At 34.5% G+C, this 25,340-nt stretch overlaps 4 protein-coding genes and 1 long non-coding RNA gene across 5 annotated transcripts; 3 read left to right on the top strand and 2 right to left on the bottom strand.

Moving 5' to 3' along the window:
* Positions 1-3,358: 3,358 nt before the first annotated feature.
* LOC144573140 (NAD(P)-binding Rossmann-fold superfamily protein) lies at positions 3,359-6,023 on the top strand. Its single transcript, XM_078322840.1, has 6 exons — positions 3,359-3,557; positions 4,428-4,699; positions 4,870-4,906; positions 4,996-5,155; positions 5,504-5,627; positions 5,725-6,023. The coding sequence occupies exons 1-6, from the start codon at positions 3,386-3,388 to the stop codon at positions 5,842-5,844; spliced, it is 885 nt and encodes a 294-aa protein (XP_078178966.1). The 5' UTR covers positions 3,359-3,385; the 3' UTR covers positions 5,845-6,023.
* LOC144573141 (uncharacterized) lies at positions 4,427-5,575 on the bottom strand. Its single transcript, XR_013517886.1, has 2 exons — positions 5,460-5,575; positions 4,427-5,187 (listed from the first exon to the last, which is right to left on the bottom strand). It is a non-coding gene; the product is annotated as an uncharacterized LOC144573141 (long non-coding RNA).
* A 1,252-nt stretch (positions 6,024-7,275) lies between the features above and the next one.
* LOC144573659 (uncharacterized) lies at positions 7,276-9,648 on the top strand. Its single transcript, XM_078323432.1, has 6 exons — positions 7,276-7,751; positions 8,343-8,491; positions 8,826-8,927; positions 9,043-9,348; positions 9,463-9,552; positions 9,643-9,648. Exons 2-6 carry the CDS (start codon positions 8,432-8,434, stop codon positions 9,646-9,648), a joined length of 564 nt encoding a protein of 187 aa, XP_078179558.1. The 5' UTR covers positions 7,276-7,751; positions 8,343-8,431.
* A 5,747-nt stretch (positions 9,649-15,395) lies between these two features.
* LOC144573436 (F-box/FBD/LRR-repeat protein At1g13570-like) lies at positions 15,396-18,844 on the bottom strand. The gene is made up of 4 exons (XM_078323222.1): positions 18,769-18,844; positions 16,101-16,947; positions 15,815-15,970; positions 15,396-15,709 (listed from the first exon to the last, which is right to left on the bottom strand). The coding sequence occupies exons 2-4, from the start codon at positions 16,926-16,928 to the stop codon at positions 15,413-15,415; spliced, it is 1,281 nt and encodes a 426-aa protein (XP_078179348.1). The 5' UTR covers positions 16,929-16,947; positions 18,769-18,844; the 3' UTR covers positions 15,396-15,412.
* Positions 18,845-21,712: 2,868 nt separating this feature from the next.
* LOC144573425 (uncharacterized) lies at positions 21,713-24,747 on the top strand. Its single transcript, XM_078323214.1, has 2 exons — positions 21,713-24,239; positions 24,348-24,747. Exons 1-2 carry the CDS (start codon positions 21,776-21,778, stop codon positions 24,626-24,628), a joined length of 2,745 nt encoding a protein of 914 aa, XP_078179340.1. The 5' UTR covers positions 21,713-21,775; the 3' UTR covers positions 24,629-24,747.
* Positions 24,748-25,340: the final 593 nt, after the last annotated feature.

Here is a 25,340-nt window from a genome sequence, read left to right as displayed (position 1 = left end):
AAATATCATGACATTTTGTATTTTATTTCGATTAGTATTGGGAGTTTGCAAAAATATGTTGATGTGGATAAATTATGGACGTTGATTTTTCAACTTATTGATTCATATAAAATCAAAATCTAAAAATCATAATTTATTTATGTAGACGTAGAGAAAAAATAATATAGATCACATCTAAAAGTTTTATTTTAATACTATAAATTATAGTTTTTTTTTGTTATTAGAAAATTAAAAAGTGAAGACATAACAAAGACACAAAAATTGAAGACATGAACCCTCCACAAAAGAAATATATTCAGTCTCCAACCTCAATTTTATAGTTTTGCCACTAACTATGGGCAGACCCAAGAAGGAATTAAGGTAGGCACTCGGGTAGGCAAGTGCCTACCCCTGAATTTGAATTTTTATTTTTGATCAAGTACTAATTGTTCAGTGTGTCTACTCCTGAAGCGATGTAGTGCCTACTTCTAGCCTGAGCTAGTATGATTCTTGAACCGATTCCTTCTGTGCTTTGCTCGATTTTGCATATTTTATTTTTTTATGACTTTGATGCTCTATTTTGTAAATATAATGAGGGAGAAGAAGAGAACAATAAATGTCTGACGGTGAAATCTATCATTAGAATTCTAAGGAAATGGGCTGACAAAACTTTTTGAACATTTTATTATTCAATACATATATTTTGATTAAATTTTTATCTAAGTTTTAACTTCGATTTTCTAATTTGTTAAGAACAGTTCCACTTTAAGTTGCCAAACAAATTTTTAATTAGCATAGAAAAAATATTTCAGTATGGTGTCAATCGATTTCATAATTATAAAATATTTTTAATAAATATAGTTATAAGAATTGAGTTGCAATTGTGTACCCAATAAGTTAATGGGTTTGAACTCTATTAGTTATTTAAATCCGACTAGTGTCCTATCATGATAGAAATTCTGGATCCGTCCTTGCCCCTAACAATCACTCTAGGATGTACCTTATTTGGGTGACAATAATCATTTCCTTTGCAAATTGTAATTTAACCATAATAATAAATATAATGATTAGTGGTAAGCTAACAAGGTCAGAAGCTTGCAATATTGTATGAATCGTCACTATCCTCGTGCATCTCATGCAAGACATGTGGCCCTTTGAAAAATAAGAAGAAAATCAAGAATCCTGAATCCACATACCATTTAGCATGTCTCGTACTCCACGCGACAATAATTCCATAAAGACACGGTCAGAAATGTAACACTCACTAATGCAACAAGAAATTATATTAATCAACCATTAAATAATTTCTTAAATCACTTTCATAAGTGACAATGCCACTTGATTTATGTCCACCTTTTTTTTTTTTTGGAGGTGAAGCCCTTAGGCATTATGTCCACCTTTTTAAAAAGCCCTCAGGCACCCAATAGAATGGAAAAGACTTGTTGTACCATGTCATGACTAAGTGAACAGTGATACGTGCTATGCTATGTTCAAAAATGTTGAGAGGTGGTTACAGCACATGAGTCACGCCGTGACTATTCGCGTGCCGTGTTCAACCGTAACTGGTTACGTTTCTCACGTTTAGCTATTTTTTTTAATAATTTAAGTTAGTTTATTCAAAATTTACTATTTGATTAAGACCTAACGGTCCTAATTACACATGACTCGCGTGATTATGTGCTGTGTCGTGACCATATCTTTTGCATGACGTGTCGTGCCAAATTTTCAAAAGATGATCACGGCATGTGAATAGTCACAACACGAGACATGCAAGTCATGGCACGGAATAGTCACACGTTCTGTGCCGTAACCGTGCCGTTCCGTGACGGAGCCGGCTCCGCGTGCCATTTTTCCCAGTCTACCTCAGGCACCCAATACTTTATATAATTACGATTTATAAGGAAAAATAGTATTATGAACTTGTGTTATTCCTTTCTATCTAATATTTATTTGTATTTGTTGAGCTAAGATACTCAAATGGGTAATTAAAATTTTGTAAAAAAAAAATTAATACTAAAAGTACTTGAAAGAGATAAGGAGGATAGTTTCCTTTTGTCAAAAAACACAAGAAAAAACAAGTTGTTGAGGAATCTAAATTAAATAAACAACACAATCTTGCAAAATGGTATCTGGAAGATCCTCCCTCGGATCCGAGATAAGGAAAAGGAATTATTGTAATGAGTTAGGTCAGATCAAGTTATATTTTACATTTTGGAAGTCTAAACAGTTGATAATCTATTCAATATAATTTTAATATGAAAATGAACTTCAAAATAAAAAAATTTCACTATTTTAATAGGTAGAAAATAACATGATCTAAAGATTTTAAACAATTAAAAAATAGTGATTTCCAATCTATCTAAAAAATATTAAAGTTATTTAAATGTAAAATTTGTTCTTGGAATACACTTTCATATAAAAATTATATTGAATGGTTCACATGTAGATTTTAATAACTCGTGAGCCGCTCATAACTCGCTCATTAAAAGCTCATCTAAACTCGCTCATTTATCCGCTCATTTAAACTCGCTCATAACTCGCTCATTAAGAATTTGCCACACCTAATCCCTGCCACATTTAATCCTATGTAATTCTGTATAACATCAACATTGCCTCATTAAAATTGATAGATAGTGAGCATAGTTTCATATTTAATTATGTGTAATATAATGAGTACAATGTAACATTTAATCCTGTGTAATATACTAATATTCATAGTTTCATATTCATTTTTTTTGTAAATCGGCAGAATCAAAACCTCCGCCAAAAGCCCAAAACAAGTAATAGTCATAACAACTCACTCATTTAAATGAATTATAACAATTTGTTGGATTTTATTACGATGACTTTTAACAAATTTTGTTATGCGTGGACACACTATATAATTTTGTTATGAGTCATAAGTCATAACTCGTGAGCCGCTCATAACTCGCTCATTAAAAGCTCGCTCATTTATAACTCGCTCATTTATCCGCTCATTTAAACTCGCTCATTAACAACTCGCTCATTTACTTAATGAGCGAGTATGAGCATACCCTAACTCGCTCATGCTCGCTCATTAGTGCATTACAAATTACATAGCCTCACTCTTATTATAATAACCTTATTAGCCATTTAGCCTTAGGCCTGTGGGTTGCTTGTAGTACTTTGATTTGCTTCTGGAAACCAATTTCAGGCCTAAATGGGCTTCCTACTTAACAAAATTTTAGGAAAAAAAGAAGAACATGATTTTTATGTTAGGCCCATTTAGTAATACTAGGTTGTAGGCCCACTGGATACAAGGCCCAAATAAAGAGATAAGGCGATGTCAGATCGTCGGTGCCAAGTGGCAAATCAAAATTACTTCGTACAAGTGGAATACTCTCTCCATTAACAAATTTCTCTCGGTGGCATTATATACAAACAGATGTGCTCCCTCAACATTTCCTTATTCTCAACCCCTCCTAGCTCCACTAGTTTCCTCAAAAAGCGGTGTGTTAGTTTGACAAGTGGGTCCCGCCGAGGTCTCTCTATCAAAGCCATGGCTACTGACGCGTCGCCTCTTACTGTACTTGTCACTGGTGCTGGTGGTAGAACAGGTAAAGATGCTCTAGTCTCTGAGTTTTCAAGAAGTTACAGAAAGGTCCCTCTGTTTTCAAAATTTGCACAACGGAACATAGCTTGTTATGGAATTCAGTATTCAGTCCGGATTTTTATTTGGTAATTTGCCTTGTCTAGTCCAGTAGTAACGTGATTAACTGCTACCAGTATGCAGAGATTGCTTTATGAAAGAACACCATTTGACTTTGCTTTTCCAGTGATCAACTTATGATATTTAATTTACGGTCATTGATGGTGTTTCAGCTAGGGGTGAAAACGGATCGGATAGTGGTAAAACCATATTCGTATCCCTTTTTTTTTCGGATACGGATACGAATCGGATATTAGACGGATACGGATCGGATATCGGATATCTGTAGATATATACATACATATTTTCATAATATATATTAAATTATATGGTGTATATCTACTATTCGGATACGGATAATTAAAATTCAAAACCATATTTGTACCATTATCCGCACGGAGATTCAGATATCGGATATCCGTATCTAATTTTCTAATACGGATCCGGATTCAGTCGGATAATATCCGATCCGTTTTCATCCCTAGTTTCAGCTGATTCTATATGAGTGGCAGTCAGGGCTATAATTTGAAAATTGTAACAAGTAGGAAGTTTCTGTAAACATGGGAAAGTAGGACTTTTTTTTAATTTTAATTTTTGTGATTTTTTTTCGACAAATCGGGGCCTTTTGTGTATCTTTCCTTGATTAAAAATTTGACCCTGCCATCTGGGCCTTAATTATTTGTAATTTGAGAGTTTCATGCTACAGCTGTATGAATGCCACTTTGTTCATAATATAATAACATAAATTAGTAACCCTTTTATTTTGAATAATTACCAGGCCAGATAGTTTACAAGAAATTAAAAGAAAGACCAGAGAAATTCACGGCCCGGGGCCTTGTCAGAACTGATGAAAGCAAGAATAAAGTCGGTGGTGCAGATGATGTTTTTGTTGGAGATATCAGAAATATTGAAAGTATTTCTCAGGCTTTTCAAGGGATAGATGCATTGATAATTCTGACAAGTGCAGTGCCAAAGATGAAACCGGGTTTTGACCCATCAAAGGGAGGCCGACCTGAGTTTTATTTTGAGGACGGGTCGTATCCTGAGCAGGTACGGTTAGATAACATTACATAAAATTGACCTAGGGAACATATTTTTTTTTTTTGGTTAAGATTGGGAACGGCACCATTATTACCGATACAGTTATGAAATGGGTATTTTTATTATGATGCATAAAACTTTTCATATTTCATCCTTGTCATTTTCCTATTTTTTGCTAGGTTGATTGGATTGGTCAGAAGAACCAGATTGATACAGGTGAGATGGCAAGCTTATTTTTTCATGATGATTTAATTTATCATGTGTACTGCAACATGATTGTATTATTTTAGTATTTATTTGTGCAGCCAGAGAGGGTGGTGTGAAGCAAATTGTGCTTGTTGGGTCAATGGGTGGAACCGATGTCAATCACCCTCTTAATAGCATTGGAAATGGGAATATTTTAGTATGGAAACGCAAGGCTGACCAGTATTTGGCTGATTCTGGCATTCCGTATACAATCATAAGGTATAATGTTTCTCATCCCCTAATATGACGAACTTTTTTTATAAACCATAATTAAAAAAAAAAAAAATTATGAAACCAACATGATTATTATTATTTTTTTTTTACAAAAACCATAAGAATTGAAATGTCATTTTGGTCCCGAAATTTTTTTTTGGGACCGAAATGGCAATTCGGTCCCAAAAAAAAAAGGACCGAAATGGCATCTCAGTTCTTATAATTTTTGTAAAAAACAAAGCAATTAAGTTGGTTTGATAAAATTTATTTTTTTATTTATGGTTTCTAAAAAAAATTCTAATATGACCACTCTTTATTTTTAATTTGTGCTGATATATTGTGTTTAATTTGCAGGGCTGGAGGATTACAGGATAAGGAGGGCGGTGTAAGAGAACTCCTAATTGGAAAAGATGATGAGCTCCTCAAGACGGAAACCCGAACAATTGCGAGGGCTGATGTGGCAGAAGTTTGCATTCAGGTGCTTTGGCCTTTTTTTTAATCATTTTGTTGGAAAATAACTTGGTTTCCAGGAGGCATTGCCAGATGAGCTCCACTAATAATATTTTCTTGTGCAGGCTTTGCAATATGAAGAGGCAAAAGAGAGAGCATTTGATCTAGCTTCAAAGCCTGAGGGAGAAGGAACTCCTACTGCTGACTTCAGGTCTCTCTTTTCTCAAGTTACTACCCGTTTTTGAAAATAGAATAGAGGAATGGATGTTAGTCCGTTTTTTCGAGTTTCTATTGTTGAGGAATATTCTGAAATCATCCTTTGTATTTATGTTTTATATAAACCTTGCCAAGATCTAGGGAGGACACAAATTTGTTTTTGATTATACCACGCATGCTTCTGATTACCTGTTGCTATTTTGTTCAATTGATGCCTTGTGTTGAATTATTTAATTTAATGTATAATGTATTGATAGGATATTACAAGTTCCTTCGGTGTAATATTTGTCAAAATTATAGACGGGCTTCTATACTTTACACGTCTTTTATGCGATTTTCTCAAAGAAAATTACAGAGATCTCCGTAATAGAAGTATTTGGTACAACATTAATTTGCCCTTAACGGTCAAGATTTCCCCCTTTATCTCTGACGGCTATCTTTCATTTCTTCGTGTCAGAGAAAGTTTCACTAATTGCCATTAAAATAAATTAATCCTTTTATAAATTAGAGTCATTAAATTGGACTCAATGAGTCTAATCCATAAATTTTTTATTTTTTGCAAATTTATTGTGCGGTTTTTTAAATGAAAAAAAAAATCTATAAATTAAACTCATTGAGTCTGTATATTTGATATAGACGGGTATTTTTCCCTATTTTTATATGTTCAAATTTTATAATTTCTATGAATAAATTTTTTTTGTTTCTTTTGGGAGGAGTAAAATGGAATTTTTTCAGTTTAAATGAATATAATCGAAAAGTAACAAAGAAAGCCATTGAAATAAGTTACTCTTAATCCTTATTGCAAATCAAACAAATTTGAAATAAGTTAGTCTAACGATTAATTCAAACCGTTCAATCTGATTTATTTTATGAGTGATGCATTTACATGCTTTTTTTTTTGAGTTATTTTAGTATCAAGGTAAGCATTAAAAAATATTAAAAAATGAATGCATTAAAATTAATTTAAATTTTTTTTACATTTGATCGCTTGATATACTACATAAATTCGAAAAATTATAAATTTTACATGTAAATGTATAACTAATGAGATAGATTGGATTGAACGATTTGTTTAAATTCATCGTTTAAAGTCAATTCTACATATTTTAAAATTAATGTTACGTAGACTGCAATAACACTGATAACGTACTAATCCAACTCTTTGATCCTTATTCAATTTTTTTATGGTTCATTATTCTTTAAATAAAAAATTTCTACTTAGTTCCCAAATTTTCTCCAGTGGAAACATGGCATGAGTCTCCAGTTTCGTCATTGTTGGTCCCGCCAGTCAGTTTAACAGAGTTGCAACTGTGTGCCACTGACATTCCTGGTCCCACCTGTCATAGAACCATTCACATTGTTTATACCCTGGCCCCGCGACGGTCGATCACCTTGGCCCAGTCCCCAGTGGCCAGACCTCTTTCTCCTCCTCCGTTTCGGCCAAGTCAAATCAAGGCTGTTAACGGCTATCCCAAATCAGAACTCTTCCCGCCTGACAAATCTTTGTTTACCTGAGAGAAAAGAGATGGCGATTGGCGCGCTCTTTCTCCTCCCTTCTCCCGCTACTCTCTCTACCCCTCGCAAAACACGGACCAATAGAGAGAAAAAAAAGGAAGTTACTTAAATCCTCAACTGATGTTCAATGTACCTCTGCAAAGGGATGCCACGTGTCATCCCGTCGCCAGCCCATGTGGACCCCACCTTCCTTTGCGTAACGCACAGGGGGTGGGGGTACAGCTGGATTGGGTGACGTGGCAGTGGCGACAAGTGATATACAACGCCCCCCGCCCACAACATTTCCGAGTCTTCTCCCCTGCCAGATTTCCTTACAGATCAAGTCTGAATCCAGTCTCTAGGTTGGCTCAGGCGGTGAGGAATCGAAGAAGGAAAAGGTTTTTGGATCTGATTTGAAGGATACAGGATTTAAGGTTGTCAGGTATTTTATTTTATTTATTTTTAATCTTCTTCCAGGTTAATCTACTTTTGGTAGAGTTATTCGTTCTTGTTAGTAAAATGAGGGGTCGATTGAGGTGAAGTTTTGAGCTTTGAGCTATCAAGCTCCATTGATTTAGTTGTGTTGATTTTTGTTAAGGATAGAAAAGGGTTATCGACTTAAAGCCTCTTTTATTACGATTTCTCTGTAATTTGTGCTGCAGTTGGAATAATCCAGTTTCTGATCGTAAAGAGGGTTTATCCAGCTTCAATGTAGGTTGTACCAGTTGTGTGTACGTGACTTCTACAGTAAATTCTACCATAACTTCACATCAGAATTATCACCAAAACTCTATTATATCGGACATAATACAGGGCAGAAATCCCTCCCCCCCCCCCCCCCCCCCCCCCCCCCCCCAACCACACACACACACACACACACTTTATAAGATAAGATTACATTTCTAATCAGTAACAGATGTGTGGTATTCATATATTGCACATAAGAGAACAAATCACTGTACCTAATAATTTTATGTTGATTACAAAATTAACAAGTTGTTAGTGTTTAAATTATTTATTTTCCTGTTTGTAGCTCTGAATATATTAAGGAGAGCCCTTCAGGCAACAACATCATTTGGAGCAACTCCATTCTGTGAGAAGAGCATCTATTCTTCCAGCAACATGCTAAACAGAGAAACTGAGGAGTCTTCGTTCCGTGCTAGGGCAATAGGGGATGACGGGGTAAGTGCTTTGATCTACTGCATTGATGCAGTATATGTGCAGTTCATAGTAGCATATCAAATTTGTTACTGATAAGTCTTTGGGTGAGTTTTCACATGGAAGTTGGTCAAAATCTTCACTTTAAAGCTTAAATAAAACCATTACTTCAGAAATAGATCCTTTAGTTTTAACAATAGTTTAAGGAAAAGTCACTTATAATCACTTGGCTAGGACAATCTGTGTGAAACTTCTATATTAAATTAGCATTCTTTTGTTGTATCACCTAGCAAAATTTTGCATGAATGTACATTTTAAATTCTTCTTATTTTCGTATTTATGATCCTTTTGTATGCAGCACTATTACGAATGCGAAGAGTGTCACATTGGTGGGGAACTGCTATGTTGTGACAGATGTCCCTGTACATATCACTTGGAATGTCTAAACCCATCGATTGAGGTGATGATCAAAACCTTAAAATTTTGTAATATTTCTGTTCTGTTTCTGTTTAGGTACTTTTTCTTCAATCTAATATGACTTGCCTTTTGAATGGTTTGTTTTCGTTCAACAAAAGATGGTGCCGGAGGGAGAATGGCTGTGTCCAGAATGTGCTAGAGCAAAATGCTTCACCCACCCCAACCGCACAAGGTCAAAAAGGGTTGTAAAGAAGACTGTTCCCACAAAGTCAACAGCGGAGGATATACAGGATTTTGACAAAAAGAAGTCATCCAATTTAAAGCTTAAGTTGGTTTTCCGTAACAAGTGGACGATTGAACCAGCAAGTTCGACTGCAGGTTGCAGTGTGTCCCCTCTTAGGAAGAGACAAAATAATCCAAGTGAATCGTCACAGAGTTTGAAGAAACAAAATAAGAATCAAGAGGTATGGCTATCATATTTATTTATTTACTTATTATTTGTTAAATCAATTGTTAATTTTCTGCACTTTTAGATGCATTTTTTTCAATTGCTGGAAGTAATTTGGACTCTTGTTTAGATGTTTGAAAAGTTTGCACCTCCATCAACAGAAGGGCTAGAAGAGCCTGGTTTGGGGGGAAGTGGAGCATTGTTCAATGATGTAATTCAGGTACTTATGTTGTTATCAGTGCTTATAATTAATATTATAAGGTTTATTAGAAGAGCTAGGTTGTGCCACTTATTATTTTATTTTTTTTAGGAATAGAAGATAGCATCACATATTACTTATTACTGTGTTTCTTTGTTCTGACACCTGTACAAACTTATTGATAATACAGAGTGGACAAACTTCTATGATGACAGTTTTCATATATACAAGTATTCAATTATGAAAATTCTAGCATCACATATTACTTATTACTGTGTTTCTTTGTTCTGACACTTGTACAAACTTATTGATAATACAGAGTGGACAAACTTCTATGATGGTAGTTTTCATATATACAAGTATTCAATTATGAAAATTCTAGTCAATTTTGTTTCCTAAAAAAACCGAAGCACACAACATTCCCTGGTGACAATTATCGATGAGGTTACCAGCCAACTAACCTAACATTATCACTTGCCTAACAGCGGTTTGGGTTGCTTCACATGCTTTTTTTTTTTTTTTTGGAGAAAACTTGGTAGAGGCTGCCAAGGGATGTTATGTTAATATGGGCTCAGGCCATTCCAGGGTCCTGGCAATCAATATATTAGGGAATCGTTACATGTAGAGCTATGTAGCAGTTAATTGTCTATTTGTCAGGTTAAGTTGGATTCGGGTCATTTGAGGGTCAAGGTACTTAATATGTTGGCGATGCTTGGTAATCTCAGTTTCAAATCTCCTTCGGAAATTGATTGTTTTTCTATTTACTGGCGTCAACTTAATTCCGGTATGAATTGTAGTGTCAATCCAATGAATTTTCCTTTATACGTAGAAAATACTGGTCCATTGGTTCATACATATATGATCTAGATAATTGATGAGCTCTGTGGTGTGATCTGTTGTCGGATTATGGATATGTAAAGCACAATGAAATAAAATTCACCATTTCTAAGTCGTAATCCTAACAGAGAAATCCATAAAGATGCTAAAAGCTACACCCCATTCCTACGTCTTGTTCCTAAATCATAACAGAAATTTCCATAAATTGTCAAGTAATTCTTCATTTTCCGGCTGACATTGCTGTGAAGCATGTTGTTATCACAAACTTTTTTTGCGAATAATTTCCAGTTCACGTTGCTGTGAAACATATTATTTTCGCAATCATTTTTACCGGCAACACTCAAAAGTACGGAATAATCTTTTAATTTTTCCTGTAAACTGTCTATATTCAATCTGAATTATGGCAAGCCGGACTTCGTACAAGTTGATGGGATTTTCTCTTTTGATCACCGCATCGATTAGTTTTCATAGGGCAGTATTTTATAATTCTTAATGTATTATATATCCTTCTTGATCATCAACACACTTCACAGTGTTGTGTGTTTACATTATTTATTCTTTTGTGATGTTGTCTGCATCTGAATGCCTTCAAATTTAGGTCCGGGGTTTTGGTCATGTGGTTTTTACTCGGTCAGTAAGTAATAATTTGTTCTGGATTATTTATGTGTGGGTACTTTTAAGTTCAGTCAACTCATGCTCATGTGCTTATTGTTGTATAAAAATGAACATAGACAGTTTGATTTTTCCAATCATATGAACTCCATGTCAAGCTAGGATGCCATGTTGACTGGGTAGATTGTCCTTGTTAGGTGTATTATGCCAGCTTTACTAAATGATCCATCCAAGTATTTTTGTAGCTATCAAAATCATTTTATTACTTTTTTGTTAGGTTGCCAATACACATGACAGTGTGTAATGCAAAGTGGAAGGCACTAATGAGGCTCAGTTTGGAAAACTTTCTGTAGATTATATGCACAAAATAAGAAAATTTTATACTCTGGATCGATAGATTGCAACATTTAAGTCAATTTATTGTTTGCATGTATCTAGTACAATTAATGCTCCATAGAATTGCTGTGATTAGTTTGTTGTGCAGGCTGTTTATTCACACCTTAGTCAATTTATTGGGCCGGTGTGCAACTGGTGATGATAAAAGTGGTACAATAAATAAGTGCAAATGTGGCAGGGGCATTTTATATAGGAAGTATAATTCACTATACCTATTCTGACAGACAGTTATGTATAGTATCGAATTATCGATATTGATATGTAATTTCTTTTTGTATGTTTTCAGGTACCTCTCCCGCTTGCAGATCCCTCCACAACTGGTCAAGTTGAGTCTAATACAAACAAGATGCTGAGAGAAAGAGTAAAGCCAGATGCTTGGTCAGAGGAGGAGCTGGACTGTCTCTGGATTGGAGTGTGACGGCATGGGCATGGGAACTGGGATACCATGCTTCGGGATCCCAAACTTACTTTTTCAAAGTTTAGAACCCCCGAGGACTTTACTGCAAAATGGCAAGAGGAACAGCTGAAATTTTTTGATGAGTCCAGTTCTAAGCTGTCAAAACCTGCTAGTAAACCAGGTTTGTCTGATGAGATGATAGCATGTACTTTAAACAGAACTGGGGTTTCTGGTCTTGAGGTGGAACCAACACGACCATATTTGCACAAAACATTTGTGTCAGGTGGCTCCACATCATGTGATGGTGGGCCCCAGGAATTGGCGAGTTCCATTCCCAGTGCTAGTAGCAACAAGGATCCAAGTGGCAATAATGGTGTTAATTTGTCAAAGTTGAACAAGCTTCCACATTGGTTGCGAGATGTTGTCAGTGTGGCCCCACCACCTCCGCACCCTATACCTGCAGGCCCCATGTTGCCTCCAGCCACATCAGACGTGCACGTGGCATGGTCTCGTAACTAATTGAATTCTCCATCGACCTTCTGCCAGGAATCCAGTTCAAAGGAAGAGCAAGATTAGTTTCAATTTTATGAAGAACTTTTTATTTTTCTTGTTTCCTATTTATGTTTTTCTCGATCAAATTGCTGCCAAAGACTTCGGACGTGAACTTGATAGGTAACAAAGTATTCAGGTGCTTCAAGGGCTTTCTTGGTTTAAGGAAGGCAATTTTATATTGGTATTTTGGTATAGGACTGTGTTATTGATGATGAAATATTATGCCAACTAGCTCTTTAGTTAATAATTATAATTAAATCCGGGTTTCAAGAATTTTACAATAGCAAGGAGTTTTATTACGGGTTCATATTTGAATTGCGAGATGGGCTGAAGAAAAGCATACAGTGTGCAAAAAATACAAATTGTATACACTGTATAAGTTAGGGTGCAAATGGATTGGATAATGGTAAAATCATATCTGTATCAGCTTTTATTTTTCGATTACTGATACAAATTGGATATTAGACGAATACAGATACAAATATCTACTTTTTTATAATAGTGAATAGCATAATTTTTTTCATAATATATATTAAACTATATATACTATTCAGGTAAGGATAATTAAAATTTAAAATTATATCCGTATCTGTATCTGCACGAATACACATTCGGATATAGTCGGATAATATCCAACCTATTTGCACCCCTAGCATAAGTACTAATCCACACTAAACTACCATTGCTACATTAGATCTCCCATCTCTTTTACCTTAATTTAGCCACTAATTTTTGTTGAAATTTATATAGAGGGTGAATGGATGTGTCGGAGGAATTTAAGATGAAACGGAGTATGGAAAAGAAAGAGAGGTGAGAAGAAAACAGAAATCTAGCAATGATGAATTGAATCCGACAGTCAATATACAAAAGCGAAGAGATGGACGGCTTGGATGGCGGGGTATAGATAGGGGTGTTCAAACGGTTCGGTTTAATCGGTTTTGGACCGAACCGAATTAGTTCGGTTTAAACGGTTCGGTTATTTCGGTTTATTGGATCGGTTCGGTTGGCTTTTCAAAACCGAATTATAACTTCGGTTCAGTTCTGTTTGAAAATTTTCAAAACCGAAATAACCGAACCGACCGAACTTTCATATAATATGAATTTGATCGGAATCACCCCAGTTTATTTTTTAATACTCCGATTTATTTCTTAATCAATTGCTTTAAATACTTGGTTTATTTCTAAATATCTTAGTTTATTTCTTAATACTCCGGTTTATTTCTTAATATACTCCGGTTTATTATAAATCAATTGTTTTAAATAAAAAAATTAATATATTTCGGTTTGAACCGAACAAACCGAAATAAAATTTTGGTTCGGTTCGGTTGCAATGCTAATTCGGTTCGGTTCTATTTTTAAAACCGAATTATAACTTTGGTTTGCCAAGTTCGGTTCGGTTTCAACCGAACCGAACCGATGAACACCCCTAGGTATAGACAAGAGGGCGGTGTGGATTTGACGAGGACTATGATGAGAGAATGAAGATCCGATTTTTTATTAATCAAAAGTAAAGATAAAAAGTATCGCCGGGATTATTTTGCTGGAAAATTAAAATCTAGAAAAAACGGAACGATTTATTCCGTCTCCCTAATTAGCAATTTAACTAAAAGAAAAAGAATACATAGACGAGATCGACCATTCTGTTTAGCACTGTAGCAATTTTTTTTCATTCTCTTCTATGAAATTAAACCCAAAAATAAAAAAATTTGCTACAGTGCTTGACAGGATAATGGATTTTTTTTTTCTGCTTAGCGAGATTAGCGGGACATTAATCTGGACGGAAATTTTTGTAGTCTGAGGGATGGGATAATCAATCTCATTTTTTTTCCTATATGTCAATTTTCCAGCAAAATAATCCCCTTCGTGATATTTTATTTTATTTTTTATTAATAAAAAAATCGGAATGAAGATGAATTTTTTTATAAAACCAACATGATAACTTTCTTTTTACAAAAATCATAAGAAGTGAAATGTCATTTTGATCCCAATTTTTTTTTTGGACCGAAATGACAATTCGGTCCGAGGTATTTTCATAATTTTGCAACATATTTTTTTTCTTGAAATCTATGAAAATAGCTGGGACCGAACTGACATCTCGGTTCTTATGATTTTGTAAAAAAAAAAAGCAATTAAGTTGGTTTTGTAAAATCTATTTTTTTATTTATGGTTTCTAAAAAAATCGGAATGAACCTAGCTAGCCCTGGACTGAGTGACAGATGATGGGCAATAGTATCAATGGGACTTGATTTGGAGCAATAAACCTCCGATATTTTTAATCATAGCATTAATTTTTTTTTTAAATTATAACATTATTTTTGTAAAATGTTCAAAACTAACAAGACGGTAATTATTCATTGTAATTTATGTACCACAATAATTCGTTACGATAATACAACTAAAATACAACATGTCAATTAAGCATTTGCCTTAAAATATTAATACATAGTTAAAAAAAAAAAAAGTAGGTTGAATCACCGGGATGCTTTGTATCTAATAATTAATTATATTAGGCCGAGTTTTCTAAGTGATAAGATGGAAAAAGAAAATAAATACTTACGATCTGAAATTGTAAATGACAGGAATAAAATAAAAATTAATTTGTTCGTCTATGTTCATTCTTCTCAGTAAAAAGAATGTATCTAAAACCCGCCACATTAAAAGAATTCTACTGGTACGCTAGCTTTTCTTAGAAAAAAAAAGTATTTCATCCATGTATTATTAATTTTCAAATTAAACACAATAATGTATATATCTAACTAAAAAATAATACATGAAACTATTCGTAGACTCAAATTGTTTTCAAATAGTCTTAACCTGTAGAGAGAAAAAAAAATGGAGCTCACTTTTAGATACCAGTGGTATATTTTAGATCACATTGTCTTGATTAAAACTGAGTTTTAATCATATATCAAGATAGAAAGATAAAGCTCCTTAATATTTGTTTAATTAGTAGGAATTTGCTTTGGCAGGCAATGAAATGAACAAGAAAAACCATAACTTTCTCCAACAGAACATATGCCAGTACAACTGGAGCGCTAATAAAAGTAATACAAAATAAAGTAGATTTTTTTATATCATAGGAAATCACTAAACAAAGTCTCTTTTGGCCATCTTGGATAACCTTGGAAAGCTTGATAGCTTCTTCATGAATGCCTTGCCATCATTTAAATAATCAATGTTGCTTGCTTGAATAACCAGCTTCTCTAACACAGGTGCAGTGCTTAGAACGAACTTCGCAACATTTAGAATCGACTCATCGGGACATTCAAAAAAACAAGTTATGTGCACAAGTTCAAGACAATTAAACAAGTCAGAGTCTATTCCTTTCCCTTCCCAAAAAGATTGAGCAAGTGATGATGGAGGGTCATCCTCCTCTTTGTAAAGCTGAAAAAAGAAAAGATAAAAACACAATGAAAAATGAGATTGAATTTGAATAGAAAGATAAATTTATTGTAGCAAACAAGCTAGTGATAAGTTTGTTGGACGCACCAATAAAGAAAGCGCCTTTAAGTTGGGAGCACTTTTGAACAAACAAAGAGCAGCTGCAACCTCTTTCTTGGATTGACAAGAAAGGTCGATAAAAAGATCTGTCAATCGGTAGAAGGGTACCGGGAGCGCTTCTGGTATAGGCCCCTTGGCTAAATACTAACAAGTCAAAGAATAGATTATCATTAACATGTAGACCAAACAAAAGGTATAGATAACTTAAAAGGTGTGAATTAATCACCTATTAAGGTAATTGATGGGAACTTTTCCCAGAGTATGGATCTCTTACCCCTAAACAATCACTGCATAGTTCAAGTTCTTCAATCGCAGAAAGGCTACCAAGAACTCGCAAAATATTACTCTTACAATCGTTGTTTGGCAAAGTGAAATTCATATAACATCCGAGATGACCCTCGAGATTAATGTCTACAAAACTCAACTTAGGGGTTTCCAAACAGAGATCACCAAACTCCCCTGTGATACTCAGCCATATGAGGTTCGGTGCATGAATGACGAAGCGGCCATACTCAACAAAACCAGATAGCTCCAAGCTCTCAAGTAAAGGACAACTTGAAATGAGCCGTTCTATAGTAATCCCGGTTAAATCAAACTCGAACAGCCTTAGGGTGCGAAGAAACTTAAAGCCTAGGAAAAATTCAGGAGCATGTATGGTGCTGCAACTGCAAGATATAAGCACGTGTTCTAATGCAAGACAAGAGAAGAAGCTTGACGGAATCATGCATTCTTCAGCAGAATCCAAGTTTATATAAAGATTCTTGATTCCATTTTGGGACAAGATAAGCATCCATCGAGCAATTGCCTCATTGCACGCATGCCTACTGATGAGTTTAAATTGTAGAATTGGACCACTATGCACAAATAACACTAGGTCAACAAGTTTAATTAGCTCTGACTGTGCACAGTCTTCGTTGAACACCAAATTTGGAATTGACCTCCACACATATTTCCATTTGGTCGATAGAAGGCTTGTCCTGATCGCCTCTTTAATTGGAAGTTTCATAAGAACTTCCTCTTTTATATTTTTGGGCAAGTTGCTGATATAATCTCGTTCTAAATCGAGATCAACACTTCCCGTTTGGGGCTGCAAAATGTTCATGGTGTATTATCTTCTAGACCTGTAAAAAGCAATATTGGTAAATGCCTTAGCAATTATTAAAAAATAGCAAAATAATAAGTTTAAAAAATAGCAAAAGCATTTGGTTTAGGTTATAGAATTGGTATTTTTAGCTTCCAAGTTCAGTGAAGCAACTTATAGTATATTGGAATACCAAAATAATTAATTTGCATTTTATAATTAGTACAAAAATTGCAACCATACCCCCCATCTTAATAGCTACTTTCTTAAAAATTTGGCTAGCCATTAATTTATAGCTTGCTTAGTTATTTTCAGGAAAATAACAAAGGGAAAAATGGACCTTAAATTTTATGCTCAACCATCACCACTGGGTCTGAAAATCTCTTGTACCTTGATAAATATTCTTGGCTTTTTCAATAGTTAATCAACGAACAATAAAAAGAGCGATGATCTCTGTTTGTTTTGTACTTCTCTTATAGAAGCAACTACATTCACCGGTGTTTGATTATTACTTAGTTACTGTAGGGAAGTCGATCGTCTTCCAGACTATTTATACAATATGTACAGTTCAATAAAAGTAATTGTGGGACAATTCGCAATTAGTACTTGCGGAACAATTCCGAAAGTATTGCCAGACAATTCGCAATTAGTATTTGCGGGACGATACAAGCAACATAACCTTTTGAAATATATTGACAGGTGAATAAAAATAGTTTAGATGGCTTTGCGCTCTTTTTAGTTTAGTTCATTATCCTTTTTGTTACCAATAAGAACTTGTAAGGAAAGTTTGGAACTTTGGTTTGAGTTGGGGTGCTGGAGACAACAAAACTTTAGATTCAAAAGTAAAGTTCCTATTAAAATTTAGAGTAAGGAGTAATAAAATAAAAGAATATCTACTTGGGCTTTACTTATTTAGACTGCAAATATGGAAATTTTCTATGCAACAGACTGGAGGATCTTGCTAAAATAACCATTTGACTTTGGAAATATTTTCAAAAATTAGAAGGATACATTTGACACAATCCAACATTTAGACAGGGGAGAAATCAAATACCGAAATTTTTATTAATATCCATAAATTTAAAAAACTATCTAGGTTTTCAACTTTTTTCGAAAACTACCCAAACCGCAAAAGATTTTACCTGTTTTAGCCCTAGTTACCGCAATAATTTTTTGCGGTTCAAAGGGATCCAAAACCGCAAAAAAAATTGTGGTAATGCCGAACTGCAAATCTTTTTTGCGGTTTGTCCCAAAACCCAAAACATAATGTTGTTTAATCTGTTCAATAGAAATGGTGCAAGTAAAAAAAAATAAAAATTGTCAGAATCAATGAAGAATAATATCTACTCATCTGATGGACAATGAGAAAAATACCATCTCCGGTACGTCAAAAGCTTTCTAACCGGGTCAAATTAGCAAATCAGTAAATAGAAAAATTTATTATACCCCGTCACAGGGGCCAGCAAGGTGACTTCATATCCTCTGCATCATTTTTGCGGTTTATTCCCTTTGAACAGCAAAAAAATATTGCGGAAGTAGGGCTGAAACTGCAAATAATTTTTGCGGTTTAGGTAGATTTCGAAAAAAGTTGAAAAACTGGTTAGGTTTTAAAATGTTATATGTTTTTTGGATATTAATAAAAATTTTGGAATCAAATATCTGAGAAAATCGGAACCATGAGAAAAAGATGAACCGAACCGTGATAAAATTCCTGAGAAGGAGAGGGGTCTCAAAAGAATCAAATAACTCGCTCTGAGGTGAATCATGATGAAAAGTTTTAGATCATTGTCATTAACTATTTCTAGGCTGATAGAGCTACTTAGGAAAAATAAATAAAGAAGATAAGAGGAATATAGCTCACCTTTTTGGCTCTCTTCTCGTCGAATTCTTTCATGGAGAACAATTATCACTTTATTTCTTTCTGCTCTCTTCTCGTCTAACAATTCAAAGAGAATAAACGATTAATTCTCTATCTAGAAAAATCCCTAATTTAAATTCAATTAATGATAAAACTTACCACCATCAACAGCATACGATCAGAATCAGCATTGAAACCAGCTATTGATAATTCTAAAAACACCGACCAGGAGAAGGGGAGAAGGGTTTTGTAACGGGAAAGTTTTAATGAGTACAGTGAATGTGCGCCACGGGGCACAGTAAGATGACAGGTGTCAGGTAGGGATGCCAGGTCCGGATTCCCTAAAGTAACTCAAATTTTGAGTTTATATCTGAACCGTCCGATTAGAATCTGGATCAATCCGGTCTGAGATAAATTACACGGGGCCCTTTAATACTTGTGTTAGATCAGATCGGACAGTCCGTATCTAAACTCATAATTTGAGTTACTTTCGGGGATTTGAATTCGGGATGCCAGCGCCAAGGGGTCACAACTCACAACTCACAAGGGATGCGGAAGAACCGAAGAAGCGCCTCAGGGGCAGGAATTCAAGATTAAATCGGACGGTCCAAGATTAGAAATTTTGACTTGGCACGAATCTCAAAGCACAAATTATACTGCCCCTTCATCATCCGAACAGGCACTGGCTGATATTTAATCTGGGCCGTCCGTTTCAATTTTTTTGAATCAGATACCTAGGAGAATACGGATCCCCTCAGGCAGGCTGATTTGATGGAGTCCGCATCGTTTGCATTAACTCAAAAGAGCATTTTTGAGTTAACCCATCTCGGTCGTCTGATTTTAAACGGAGTCAATCCGGTCACAGCTTATAATTCAGAATCCCTGTAATATTAGTGTGGATATAGTCAGCATGGATTTTAAAATAGATCGGACAATCCAGATTCATTAACTCAAAAGAATCTATTTTGAGTTAATGTAGAGGATACGAATTCGATTTGATCGGCCGCTCGCGCGCTCGCCAGTGTATGAAAAATTACGAAGTAATTAAAATGATAGACCACAGTTATGTTATGTAAATAGTCGTGGTGGTACACGTGGCGTCACCGATTATATTTAATTATTTTTAAAATTTTAACTTAGTTTATAGAAAATAATAATACAAATAATTAAAAATAAGAAATTATTATATGACGTTATGTGATATAATCAATTAATCATATCAATTTATGTAATATGACATGGTATAATTAACATAACAAAGAAAAATCACGAATAAACACTTCATTTTGTTGATATATGTAAGTACATGCATGGAGCATGGTTAATTCATAGACGACAGTTAGGTAATACCAGTGTACTATTTATTTTATATCCATGTCCCTATTCATAAAATAGAAACTTTGGAAATCCGGGCACTATTTTTCAATTAAGCATTTTTTTTTGGAATTTCCAATTTTGAATCACCATGCATTGGTTATTTATTGGAATCGTATCTGTATTCAGAGGTAATATTTTATGGAGTAATTGGATCCGAACCGTTATTTTAACTTTGCATGAATCTTAAAGCACAAATAATACTGCTCTCTATGTGATTTCTGAATAGGCACCGTTTTTGAGTTAATCTGAACTGTAAAGTAGTGGGCTCCACCCGTGCAGTCCTGCAAAGGATACTTGTCCTCATTTATTTAGCATGATACGTTGTGACAAAATGAAAGGCTGCTAAGAATAAAATTATAAGGTGTGCTGATTTTTTATGTGTAGCATTTAAAAAAAAATGATATCATTATTGAAAAATCTTTGAGAATTCCTAGGATGTTATGAAACAACTTCTACATTCATAGCGGCACAGTACTTAATGTTATATATATATATATTTCCAGACGCTACTGTTCATTGCGTCCCATTTTCTTAATTTTACTCGGTCGATACAAAATTACGAAAAAAAGTTAAAATAATTACTTTTTAATTATAACTGAAATACCAGTCACAAATAATTCGCAAATAACATTGTGATTTTAAAGTATTTATTCCTGAATTAAAAATAATAATTCTTTATGCAATTAATTTCACTTCTATTTTGAAAAAAATGTCTAATTCAAAAGTAATTATTTCTGAATTTAAAAAAAAAATTATTTATTTGCCGCTCCAAAACCTTCAAATTGTAAAAATACTATTCCGAAATTTGAAATTGTATAAATGTTATTCCAAATTTCATTAATTTGTAATTTTATCACTTTAAATAATTAATGACTAAAATATCATCTATTTTTCTTCTCCTCTTCTTCTTCTTCTCCTTCTCCTGCCTCCTCTTACTTAAGGTAAGACTTTTACATCTGGCGACATCGATCTGACCAACACAACGGGATTTTTACTAAATTTTATTGATCCAAAATCTGTCTACTCTCTTTCCAGAATAAAGAAAACATGAGCTGACAGGAAGCTTGACTACTCCCTAACCAGAATAACCCAAACCTGAAACCATATATCCTGCCTGATACAGCACCCCATTTTGCTCTCCCAAAATAACCCGTTCCCAAAATTTACTAGCCTTGTACAGAATTAGCTGCCTATCACAAAACTCAAGTGACCTAAAACTAATTTGACCCAAAACTCTTAAACAGATTTGCAGCATTGGTTTTTTTTTAAAGGTCATGTGCATGGTTGACGTGATGAATCATAGGAACACTTGTTTTGTCTAAATATTTATTTATAGGTGTTTGTTAATATTTCACTTTCTCCGCTGGTGGGCTGCGTTTATTACACAACTACTGCACTTATTATCGCCAGTACGTAGTTACTATTATGTACGTTATTGATGGTTGAATGTACTAGGAGTTGGGAAACACAAGTATCCTCTTTCGATATCAAATCCCTAATCATTTAATATCGTTTGTTGGCTCGATCTGTTTGAACCACGGAATTGCCTCACCACTGAGTTTATAAAGAGAGCCAGCTCTGATGCCTTGATAAGTAACCACAATCTGTAAGTTGAGCTTTTAGCATTTTAGCAATGAGGATCATTCTCATGTTCCTTGCCCTCTTTCTACTCCCTCTAGTTCAATCTTCTCTCACATCTCAAGCACAAGCTCTCCTCCATTGGAAATCCACTCTCCAGACTCAAGAACCGCTTTCATCTTGGAATCTGCATGTCCACCCATGCAATTGGACCAGAATCACTTGCCGTGACACAAACAAAGGAAGGCATGTCATTACTCAAATTTATCTTTATAATAAGAGTCTAGTTGGAAGATTAGATGCCCTTAATTTATCTGCTCTTCCATCCATTACAATTTTTAATCTCAGTACTAACAAACTCAGTGGAGTAATTCCTCCATCAATAGGTCTCCTCTCAAAACTCACAGATCTTGATCTCAGTTTCAATGTTCTTAGCGGTTTAATTCCGTCTAGCATTGGAAACTTGACAAACATAAAAGGCTTGTTTCTTTGGGGTAATAAGCTCTCCGGATCAATCCCTCCTGAAATTGGTAAACTTACACATTTGTCAGATTTAGACTTATCACATAACTCTCTGAGTGGAGAAATACCTGCTCATTTGGGAAACTTAACCAATCTTGCACATCTGGTTATTTCTGATAATAAGCTCTCCGGATCAATCCATCCTGAAATTGGTAAGCTTAGTCATTTGATAGTTTTGAGCGTATCCATGAACTCTCTGAGTGGAGAAATACCTACTAATTTAGGAAACTTAACCAATCTTGTCTCTCTGTATCTTTTTCGAAATAATCTCTCCGGAACAATCCCTCCTGAAATAGCTAAACTTACAAGTTTGACAAATTTACATTTATCAGGAAACTCTCTAAGTGGACAAATACCAACTAATTTGGAAAACTTAACTAATCTTGTCATTCTGCACCTTTGGGATAATTATCTCTATGGACAGATCCCTCCTGAAATTACTAAGCTTACTTATTTGACAAGTTTAAGCCTATCAATAAACTTTCTGGATGGAGAAGTACCTACTAATTTGGATAACTTAACAAATCTTGTCTATCTGATGCTTCTTGGTAATAAGCTCTCTGGACCAATCCCTCCTGAAATTGGTAAGCTTACACATTTGATAGGTTTAACCCTTTCAACAAACTCTCTGAGCGGAGAAATTCCTACAGCTCTAGGAAACATGAGTAAAATTAACAAACTTTATCTCTCATCAAATTCTCTATCGGGGATAATACCAGCAGAGCTCGGTAGATTAGAAAGATTGTTTGAACTAGAATTAAGTCACAACAATTTCATAGGAAATGTACCAAAAGAGTTGGGATTATTATCTGCTTTAACATATGTTGATATATCATCAAACCGACTGACAAGTGTGCCAGAAGAACTGGGCAATTGTGTTGATCTTAAATTATTAAAATTCAGCAACAATAAGTTGACTGGAAAAATTCCTTCTCAATTTGGAAAATTAGAACACTTAGTGGACCTTGATTTAAGCTCAAATTTTTTAAGCGGGGAAATACCAATATCGCTAGCGAAATTAATCATGTTACAAAATCTTAATATTTCTCACAACAATCTAACCGGTCAGATTCCGTCTTCATTGGGCAACATGTTAAGTTTGAAAACCATGGATTTGTCATACAATCAATTGGAGGGTCCAGTGCCTGATATAAAGATTTTTCGTGAAGCCCCAAAACAATGGTTTATACACAACACAAATCTTTGTGGAACTATTCAAGGTTTGCCCTCATGTGATGGATTTGTTAATGATAAGAATGGCTCAACCAGAAAACGAATGGTTAGGTTGATTTCAACTCTAACTTTTTGTGCTGCATTACTAACATCTTTCTTACTCTTGATACTTTACATACTTTACTCAAAAAAGAGAAAAGCAAAACCAGAACACATTGGCAATCCTAGTAGAGGAGAAATCTTTTCAGTGTGGAATTTTGATGGAAGAGATGCATATGAGGAGATTATAAAGGCCACAGAGAATTTCGATGAGAAATATTGCATTGGAAGTGGAGGCCATGCAAGAGTTTACAAAGCGGTTTTAGCCTCAGATAACCTCATAGTAGCTGTAAAGAAAATCCACGTAGCAGGTGATGAAACCTCAATAGATTTTGAAGCATTCCATAGAGAAATTAGCACTATAATCCAGATTCGACACCGCAACATTGCTAAATTATTTGGTTATTGTTCCTCACCACAAAATAAATTTATTGTATACAAGTATTATGAGAAGAGGGATTTACATAACATTCTCAATAGTGAGGAAGCAATAGAACTGGATTGGGCAAAGAGAAAGGTTATACTGAGAGATGTTGCTTGTGCTCTCTCACACTTGCATCATGGTTGCTATCCACCAATAGTACATCGGGATATAACTTCCAAAAACATCTTGCTCGATTCCGAGTTTACAGCAAGTATCTCGGATTTTGGTACTGCAAAATTTCTCAAACCGGAGTCTTCTAATTGGAGCATGCTTGCTGGAACCTGCGGTTACATAGCACCAGGTTCTGTATACTTAAACACCCTATTATGGTATTTTAATTTCCATCACTTACATGTATAAAAAATTGAAGTGCAAATAATAGCAATCTTAATTTTGTTTCTTTATCCAGAACTAGCATATACAATGAGGATGACTGAAAAATGTGACGTGTATAGCTTTGGAGTAATCATGTTGGAACTTCTTATGGGAAAGCACCCTGGTGATATGATCAATCTATCGGCTTCTGATGAAGACGAAATCATACTCGAAGATATCCTTGACCAACGCATTAAACCACCAACTGGACAAGTTATAAATGAAATGCTCAAATTGATTAAGATTTCTTATGAGTGTTTGAATAATAACCCATCACTCTGTCCATCAATGCAAGAGGTGGTGAATAATATCTAGATGTCAATAGCCAACTGCATCATAAATTCTGGTAATACGTACCTTCTGTGTTTGAAGATTAGTTTACTTGGCAGTTATAATTCAGTTTCAGAGCATTATACCTTATTTCTTATTTTGTATTTGAACGTTGTTATGGTTTATTAATATTCACTTATTCTATATATGAACGTGTGATGCGCAATATTCATCGTGCTTATAATATTATTGTAATATCTTTTGTATGTTCTGTGAGTTTACCATCAAATATCTTTTGTATGTTCTGTGAGTTTGAATGAATATCAATATTTAGTACATGCTTGTATTTATAGAGCACTAAGCTATCCTTACCAGAATGTTAATCTTCTAACAGAATGTTCTAACTGACTTTGCTAGTCATAACAACAATGCTAATCCTAACTAACTTCCTATTACAAGTACTAATCACATTTATACATCTCCATCGTCTATTAAATATTCATCATGCAATAATGATATTTAATTGCAACCTATAGGATAAGAATAATTTCCTATTTCAGATATCATCAAATATGTTGAATCTACTAATAAAGCATGCTGTAATGAAATTTAGCTATCTGCTTAATTAGTATCCCCACTAAACAAAATTGGGAGGGAGGACAAGATCACAGGTCAAGGAAAGAAAATAAGGCCACACGCAAAACTGATAAAGAGTTTAAAAAAATATATATATAAAAATTAATTTTGAACCTTGATT

Source organism: Carex rostrata, chromosome 21 (assembly GCF_964058835.1).
Source record: "Carex rostrata chromosome 21, lpCarRost1.2, whole genome shotgun sequence".
NCBI classification, from domain to species: domain Eukaryota; kingdom Viridiplantae; phylum Streptophyta; class Magnoliopsida; order Poales; family Cyperaceae; genus Carex; species Carex rostrata.
The sequence above is the reverse complement of the archived record's forward strand: the minus strand, read 5'-3'. Positions and strand labels throughout refer to the sequence as shown.